A 9040-nucleotide genomic window follows, 5' to 3' on the forward strand; every position below is an offset into this window, starting at 1 on the left:
TTTCCTCACTTACGTGAACTTCTACACATGATCCCATCCTCCATTAATGTAATTAGTTAATCGTTTAATGTATAGAGTTTTGGCAAGTAGGAGATTACTGTATTATGATTACATCAAGGGACCAACTATGAAATTGGCAATGTATGACTTGTGCGAAATTTTAGTACCGTTATGTTTGCATATAAATTTTTCAAGGTGTTTGCCACACCTATTTTCGTAATAAAAATTTAATGCGAAATGTGTTTAAATGTGTGTTTTATGTAAACTTAATGCGCGTACGATATAAATATTAATAAATAAACGATTAGATTCACTAGGTCTGATAAAAGACATCGCCGCCAGCAGAACAGGCTGAATTACATTTGTGCCCAAAGGAGATAATATTTTAGTCGAGCGTTGTCATCCTGTCATATCGGTTATAGTTGAGTTTGTTGCAGCTGGTACAGAAAAACAACGCTTTATTATTGCTTTATTTTTATCATTATTAAAGAGATTGAAATGAATATTATTAATAGAAGAAATTATATTTTATTTGGGGTTAATTTCTATAGGAATTATCACAAGATGAGAGCCAACGATGGTCGTCTATGGGGTAAATTTAATAACGGCAAGTATTGAAACCGTTTTATAATTTAAATAACTACTTTTAATTTTCTATTCTACCTAGATGAGTTTGAAGTGAGAAGTTTAACAAAATCTGGTTTGGAAGAGGCTTTGGAGGTAAATTATGAGTACAGCCAATGTTTTTTTATATTTATAAAGTATTTACAACGAGTATAGTAAATAAAAGACTTTGGAAATTATAAAGAAAGCAAATAGTCATAACCTCACAAATTGAAATAATGTAAAAGAATATATGAGATAACTTCAAAAGTATTTCATTTAAGAATATAGTCTCGGAAATCATACGGTTAAATCAAACTGTCTATTCCTTAAGTTCTGTAAACCGATTTCAAGTTTCGTATATTTTTTATAATTTTTTTATTACAATTCTTTAGATACTTGATAAATCGTTCTTTTTGAACGAGCCCATTTGCATCGCCTGTGAAATCCATCTGCCAGAAAATGCGCAAGCGCGTTCCGAACTTCGTGAACTATGTCGTGCAACGGCAGACGATGGCGTATCGTTGGTGGCCAACCATGTGCAGAGTGGTAAAATAGTGGGTGTTTTATTCAATAAATTACAGGTGGATAAGAATAAAATTTCAGTATTATAAATTCTTTACTCACAACGTTCCCTTTTTTACAGTACATTCCACCGAACGGCGAGGATCCTTTCTTCATACAATTCCGGAAAGAGTGCACAAAATCACCGCAAGCTCAATGCCTTATGGACTTTATGAACCATGTAGATTCGGAGACCGATGTATTTAAGCTTTATAAAATTGACACACTCCTGGAGTTAATGTTCGTTGCTACATTACCAGAATGGGGTCGTCGTGGTATTGGAAGTCAATTGATACGCTATGCCATACAATTAGCACGTGAGCTCTCCGAGGGGATTGGCGTCGATGAAATTCATCCGCAACTACGCGATAAGCGTCCCAAAGCTGTAACTGCAATTTTTACTTCCATATTCTCACAGAAATTTGGTAATTCGCAGAATTTCAAAGTGATCAACAGAGTGCCCTATACAGACTATGCTTATAATGGCAAAACTTTCGATCAATCAATCAATCCTTTGCACAAAACTTCAGAACATTGTGCGATGTTATTGTAAAACAAAGAGGAATACAAATTAAGGAGTGATTTGATTCAGATTTGATACAGCTAAAGAGAAATTGATTTGAATATATTTATAATTAACCAAATAACTACGTATATGATCGAAACGCTATAGCCCAGCGGTTGTGCTCTAGGTGTTTGTGTATTAAATATAGTATTAAATATGTATCGGCTTATGTACGTTTGTATATGTAATATAAATAAATCAGCACAAGAAAGCAATTTTAATAGATCCGTTCACTTCCACTAAATATTGTCAAATAAATCGAATATTCAATTTGATAATATTCATGACTAATTAGGCTGGCTTTAGTCGTTTATTGTCAATTTACACACACGTGTCATCTGTCTCATAAAAACGTTGAGAATAAATTTCTTAGGGACTCAAGAAACGTAAGGTTTGATGTCTTTAGAAACAAAAATGCCGAATGGGACATTGACTTTTCAGGACGAGAACAATAAAGTTTTTAAAAATATATCAAAGTACTGTCTTATATTTATAAATAGTTGGATCTGCGTAAGCTCTACATAAAGTGTGAGCTCCGCAAGTATTTAAACGATCAAATTTGTGAATCTGAGCGATGTTCGGAATAGTATGTATCTTTCTTCAGTTGCATAAAGAATAGCTTGAAGATATTTTTCCATTCCTTATCTATACTTATCATCAGAATAAAAACAAGTAAGGAAGGGCAACGTTCGGTTGTAACTAAACATTTTATACTCTCTAAAGGAAACGACTCTAGAGAGTTTAGTTGATATAAGTAGCTTTAGTTGTTTACGAGAACTTAGTACTGGGCGGTGCGACCACTTTCCCAAAACAATTACATCAAAGTATGCCACACGCTAGTGCGATCCTTTGTACTATTTATTCTTTGATAGCTTTATTTATGGTTTACTTATGACACTTTGTATGTTTTCGGTTTTCACCATTCTGTGGGCGTGACAGTGGTCCGATTTGACCCTTCTACGAAAGCAATCTCTTCTTCTGGTGCCAGAAAACACGTGTTTATCAATATGCCTCAATTTTTACTCAAGTTACAGCTTTCACAGACGGACGGACGGTCAGACAGACATTGGGATTTGAGCTCTACTTGTCACCCTGATCACTTTGGTACATATAACTCTATATCTAACATGTTTTACAACCGTTATATGAACAAAACTATATTACTCTCTTTGCAACATGTTGCGAGAGTATAAAATTTGTATTTTAACTTAACTTTAATTATTTACTAGTTTACATATTTACTTTATCGACCCTACGTTAATAAATTGCATACTTCCACGAATTTATTATTATATTGAGTGCGATCTATTACACTCCATTTAAGCAATTAGCAAATACTAATTACGAACACGCTTATGATTAAGTGTATGATACTCACTAGCTAGAGCATCTTTCATGACTACCCAGCGGGAAATTGGTTATATATTAGAAAATTTCTAAATCATACGATTGACCCTCCCAAACGACATCGCTTCGCTCTATGGACTCTTGAAAAGTTTCAAGAAGTTCCGACGTTTTCGAGCCAAATTCTGTTCAGCGATGAGGCTGAATCATCGGTCCATATTTCTTCAAAAATTATGCCGGTCAGAACGTAATCGTCAATGGCAACCGTTATCGCGCTATGATAACCGACTATTTGATGCCTGAAATTGAAGATCGTGATCTCGGCGACATTTAGTTTCAACAATCAATCTATCAATGGATTTATTGAGAGAAGACTTTGGTCAGCAGATAATTTCACGTTTTGGGGCGGTCGATTGGCCACCAGGATCGTGTGATATCGCACCGTTAGACTTTTTCCTGTGGGTATATGTAAAGTCTAAAGTCAATGCGGACAATCCTGCTTCGATCCAGGCTTTAGAGCGAAACATCAGGCTTGTCATGCGTTAGCTACTAGCCGAAATGCTCGAACGTGTCATCGAAAATTGGACTCAGCGGTTGGACCATCTGAGATGTAGCCGCGGCTAACATTCGAAAAAGATAATTAAAAAATAATAATAAAAAATAATATTGTTTCGAATGATAATAAGCATTCCCCATTAAATTTGAATTTTCTGTGTTTTTCTATAAAAAGAGGGAACCTCGAAATGGATCACCCTTTAAACTTCAATAATTAGAAGCACGCATAAATATTTTATAAATTTAACAAGGTGCTTTCCAAACCGATTTACCTAATTTACAGTAATAACTTAATGTTATATAACAATGCAATTTGCACGAGGAAAGTGTTGTACTTTTGAATATCTAATTAAGTGTTTATATACTAACAGCTGTGTCAACTGTTTGCAATTGGATGCTTTCGCATGTAAAACTATGTATGTACCTATGTACACTTATGCATTGATTGAAACTATTATTAAGTACGCGATTAGATTACATAGCTGATAAAACACTTTGCGGCTAGCAGAACAGACCGTACAGTAAATCGTAGATTTTAGTCGCGCGTTGTCGTACTGTAATAACGGTCATTGTTGAGTGTGCTCCAACACACTGCTACGGAAAAAATATCAAAATACACTTGAAAATATTTCTATTTCTAACTTAAAGGTAATTTTCACGGTGAAATTGTTTTTAAATAAACAGATATAACGGTAAATTGTTTATTGACTAGTTGCATCAGTTATACGGTTAGAATTAATAATAAATATGAGATTTTAAACAATATTCATATGTATGTATGTACTTAAGTGCTCCCAATTATGCTTTTTGATAACAAAATTTGGTGATAATTCATAAGTCATAAGTGGCACTTTGCTTCCATTTGTGTTATGTTATTAACGGATAGCTTTAAATAAACGCTTTCTTGAACTCATTCAAAAGGAGCTTTTGAACTAGGCAGAACCAAAAAAAAGGAACATCAATAAAAATAGCTCTCATAAGGCTCTTTGAAGGAACAATTCACATACAAGTACTGTAGAATTCGATACAAAAGAATGCTTAGTCACCCTATAAAGTGGTATAAACTGTTTTTGAATTTTTGCATTATGCAAGTCTAATATGATTTAGGTCTAATCTTCTTTTACTTTGGGCCATAACATTTAAAATCTCTTCCTCCGTCACGTCTATATCTCTATGGATATTCAAGAGAGCCATTTCGTTCAGGCGTGCTTCTCCAGTTTTATTTCTTAAATATGTTTTAAGCCTGCGAAGTGAGGAAAACGAGCGTTCACTTGAAGCGACAGATATAGGGATTGTTGCTCCAATCTTTAAAAAGCGATGCACTATTTTGAAAATTTTTGCATCGCAACAATTCAACGCGTCCTGAAAATATATTCAAAATTTTATTTAGAAAATATAATATGAAGAAAAGATTTTTAACCTTTTCCACATTCTAAATTCAGCAACGAAATCATCGGGATCTTCTACATCAGCGGACCACTGCTTTTCTAAAACACGAACTGTCTCCTGCATCTCAATAACGTCAAGATTTATGCATTTATTTGGCAAAATGTTTTCAATTTTGGAAAGCAGCTCTCGATGTTTTAAGTCCATTTTCGACTCACAATTCCCCTTAAATCTAAAAAAATCCAGTTCAACAGCCACAGAGTTATAAGGCAAACTCATTACTTTGAAGCAAATTAAAAAAATGTCTCTGTCCAGTTTATATTTTTCTGGGTTTTTTAATTGGCCTACATTCCCACAACTTTTTAATACTATCCAGATAAAATAGGTTTGTTTTTAGTTTAACATTTTCATAATTTCAAAAAATTAAATTCTATCAGCAGAAAAGTATCAAAATAGGCCGTTTGTGAACAAAAAAGTATCAAATCACAAAATTTAGAAAAAAAGTATCAAAAAAGATACAATTGTATCAAAACGGCAACGCTGTTAGTGACTAATGTATTCATTTATTTTACATATTCATACATCGTCGGCAGAAAGATTGCTTTGAAAACAACAAATTAAAATTTTTCAAATGACTATGTAGAATTAAATTCTATTATTTAAAAATTCAATTACTTTGGGGGGTGGGTTTAACACCCCAAAACCCCCCCCCCCCCCCCCTGCGTTCGCCGCTGTTCAGAAACATTTCTAATTTGGCGACAGCGACAACTTGTTGTCTAAAAAGCTGTGCCCATAAGAACGTGTGTTATTAATATATGTTAGATGTCGCTCGGCGCTTGTCGTCGTCTATGTGTTCAGCACTTTATTGTGACAAAAGAGTGCGTCTTGAGAGCTACTCTTTTGTCCCAGTAACCCTTTCAATTGCTCCCGAACTTGTTCGATTCGGGCAGGATTCAGTTCATAGCTAGTTTTCTCACAACAGTTGTGGTACGAAAATATTACACCCAAAAAAAGTAGGAATCTTTTGCTTTAACAAAATGAAATAAATTTATGAATGAATTTATACTAATTAATAGACGATTTTTAAATTTATATTTTTCTAAAATGATGGAAAAGATAAATTACTTATATAGAGTGTCAGCACTGCCGTCGTTTCATGCTAGTGATTTGAAAGTATTTGTGAAAAACACAAAGATTCAGAGCACGCTTAGAGAGCGCTTGGTGGGCAATGTGCTGGCGGCCACTGGTACTCAGTCATTAGCTGATTACAGTTCACACGAATAGCAACGTTTTGAAAAACAAACAAGTCTCAGCTCAGTTAGCACTCGACTCTCGACAATCAACACTAAAACTAAAAACTATTAATTAAAAAGTGTATATTAGCGCTATTATTTTTATCATTATTAGCTAGATTGACACATAATATTATTAATATGTGAATTTATATTTTAGATATTCCGTCCAAATTAACACAAGATGAGAGTCAACAATGGTCGATTGTGGGGTAAATTTAGCAACGGCAAGTATAACGATGAATTATACAAATTGAAAGTGTTTAAGTGCTAATAATTTAAATATTTTGTTATTCAAATTCTTATTACAGATGAGTTCGAAGTGAGAAGTTTAACCGAAACTGATTTGGAAGAAGCTTTAGAGGTAAATAAATAGTAACACCTAGGTATTTACAACATAAAAAAGTCTCTAGTCGAACTAATTGTGAACGTCTTTAATTGTCACGCGTTGGCATACTAAAAAAAATTAAGAGAAATTAAATTCGGACGGGACCGAACCTTGAATACTATAAATTATCACTTTTACGTATGTATGTATATTACTTACTTTACTTTAGGTACTTGATAAATCGTTCTTTTTGTACGAGTCCGTTAGCATTGCATGTGAAATCAATTTGCCGCAAAATGGGCAAGCGCGTTCGGAACTTCGTGAACTATGCCGCATAACGGCAGATGATGGTGTATCATTAGTTGCCAAGCATGTGAAGAGTGGAAAAATAGTGGGTGTTTCATTCAATAAAATACAGGTGGATAAGAATAAAATTTCAGTATTATAAATTCTTTACTCACAACGCTCCCTTTTTTACAGTACATTCCACCGAACGGCGAGGATCCTTTCTTCGTACAATTCCGCAAAGAGCGCACAAAATCACCGCAAGCTCAATCCCTTATGGACTTTATGATCGATGTAGATTCGGAGACCGATGTATTTGAGCTTTATAAAATTGACACACTCCTGGAGTTAATGTTTCTGGCCACATTACCAGAATGGGGTCGTCGTGGTGTTGCAAGTGAATTGGCGCGCTACACGATACAACTAGCACGTGAACTCTCCGAGGGGGTTGGCGTCGATGAAGTACATCCCCAACTACGCGATAAGCGTCCCAAAGCTGTAACTGCAATCTTTACCTCCATATTTTCACAGAAAGCCGGTCGTTCGCAAAATTTCAAAGTGATCAACAGTGTGCCCTATACACGCTTCACCTTTAATGGCAAAACATTTGATCAAACTATTAATCCTTTGCATAAAACTTCAGAACATGTTGTGTTTTTGTTGTAAAGCAAGAAGTACTAAAAATTAAGGTGTGATTGACTTAGATTTAGATGCTTGTGAACACATTATCTGAAAGGAATATGAATTGAAAATACAAATTTCCAAATAACTATATGTGACCTGGTCTACGAAAAGGGAGCTAACGTGCGAAAACTAGTTTTCTGGGAAACAGCTGTTAAAAATAAACAACTCTCACCTTCCATCCGAATTAACTAAAGTGAAAATTGATTTTTTGACACCTTAGCCCCATTTCCGTAGACCAGGTCACATATTCCTATAAAATATATACGATGGAGACGCTATTTCTAACCGACTTTGCTAAAGGTGTTTGTGTAGTAAATATTAGTATTAAATAATTATCGTTTGTTAGTTCACAAATAAATCAGCACAAGAAACCACTTTTAATTGATCAGTTCTCTTCCGCTAAAATTGGTGAAATAAATCCAATATTTAAGTGATCGCGGAATGCTAATATTCATGACTAATATAAATACGCTTACCATATCGTTTGTTGTCAATTGATTATAAGTCACATCATAAATCTTATCGGAAATAAAGTAATGCATATTTAATTGCCACGTGCACTGAGAAATACCTTTAAAGGCTTCCCCTCCATCGATAAGATAACTCTTTACGATCGATCTGCTTATTTTAAAACTATAAATTTTGTATAGTGGTCGGGATAAAACGTCTTGGTCAAAGGCCAAAATGATGTCATTAAATCATTGTCAAAATATGTATGTTGATAGTATGTTTCGAAATGAGTCTGAGTACACGATGTATATCAAAATATTGAATGAGTTGGGAATGATATTTTTGATGCTTTATGCTTTGATGCTTTATAAGCTTATTTCACAAGTTCATCTTGAGTATATTTTCGCCATTAAAAACTTATAGAAAGCTTTGGGAAATCTAGGTGATATAACAGTTATGCTTGAGAGTTCTTTCCAAAAACCATCACAACCCTAATGCTCTGCACACCAATATATGTAGTTCATAGAGAATTTTCGGTGTCGCCTCTTTTCATGATTAGTTGTTAATTTTTCACACTTTAGAAACTAAATTACACTTATTTGCATAGATATACAAGAACCCTATTGGAAAAAGAACTGAAATTAAAGTTTTTCTCTATTGGAATTAATTTCTTTTCCATTACTTTATTATTACGGCAGGTGGTTGAGGTAGGTAGGTAGGAGTGCAGCCATATAATTTTATGGCCCAATTACCACTAGATGTGCCATTTTGATACACTATTCGCAGACCTTATAATTTACTGTTATCCCGTTTCATCTTTCCGTTCAAACCACTTTGTGTTTTCGATGAAGCTACTTATGTACGATATGCTTTTAGTGGACATCCATTCAAGGCTTGATGCCTGATGTCTTCCAAGTGTTCTGTGTCGGATCTGCGATAGGGCTGGACATTCACAGAGAAAGTGGAATATTGTTTCCTTATTCC

General features: G+C 34.4%; 2 protein-coding genes across 5 annotated transcripts; both read left to right on the forward strand.

The window, feature by feature from the left end:
* Positions 1-299: 299 nt before the first annotated feature.
* On the forward strand, positions 300-1947 carry LOC105210066 (uncharacterized). 4 transcript variants are annotated; one of them, XM_054233206.1, is made up of 5 exons: positions 300-426; positions 552-607; positions 668-720; positions 999-1187; positions 1250-1947. In XM_054233206.1, exons 2-5 carry the CDS (start codon positions 565-567, stop codon positions 1718-1720), a joined length of 756 nt encoding a protein of 251 aa, XP_054089181.1. In that variant the 5' UTR covers positions 300-426; positions 552-564; the 3' UTR covers positions 1721-1947. The 4 variants fall into 4 exon arrangements, with proteins under 4 accessions (XP_054089181.1, XP_011179097.1, XP_028894803.1 ...); XM_029038970.2 differs by having other exon boundaries at positions 357-421; XM_029038969.2 differs by having other exon boundaries at positions 363-440.
* Positions 1948-4116: 2169 nt separating this feature from the next.
* On the forward strand, positions 4117-7980 carry LOC105210065 (uncharacterized). The gene is made up of 5 exons (XM_011180792.3): positions 4117-4279; positions 6470-6536; positions 6621-6673; positions 6867-7055; positions 7118-7980. The coding sequence occupies exons 2-5, from the start codon at positions 6494-6496 to the stop codon at positions 7586-7588; spliced, it is 756 nt and encodes a 251-aa protein (XP_011179094.2). The 5' UTR covers positions 4117-4279; positions 6470-6493; the 3' UTR covers positions 7589-7980.
* Positions 7981-9040: the final 1060 nt, after the last annotated feature.

Source organism: Zeugodacus cucurbitae, chromosome 2 (assembly GCF_028554725.1).
Source record: "Zeugodacus cucurbitae isolate PBARC_wt_2022May chromosome 2, idZeuCucr1.2, whole genome shotgun sequence".
NCBI lineage: Eukaryota > Metazoa > Arthropoda > Insecta > Diptera > Tephritidae > Zeugodacus > Zeugodacus cucurbitae.

Bases quoted from the DNA above. Each gene is read 5' to 3' on its own strand.
- LOC105210065 (XM_011180792.3), top strand. From the start codon at position 6,494: ATGAGAGTCAACAATGGTCGATTGTGGGGTAAATTTAGCAACG. The intron at 6,537-6,620 runs GCAAGTATAACG...TTCTTATTACAG, and splicing joins GTGGGGTAAATTTAGCAACG to ATGAGTTCGAAGTGAGAAGT. The intron at 7,056-7,117 runs GTGGATAAGAAT...CCTTTTTTACAG, and splicing joins TTTCATTCAATAAAATACAG to TACATTCCACCGAACGGCGA.
- LOC105210066 (XM_011180795.3), top strand. From the start codon at position 499: ATGAATATTATTAATAGAAGAAATTATATTTTATTTGGGGTTAATTTC. The intron at 608-667 runs GCAAGTATTGAA...TATTCTACCTAG, and splicing joins ATGGGGTAAATTTAATAACG to ATGAGTTTGAAGTGAGAAGT. The intron at 1,188-1,249 runs GTGGATAAGAAT...CCTTTTTTACAG, and splicing joins TTTTATTCAATAAATTACAG to TACATTCCACCGAACGGCGA.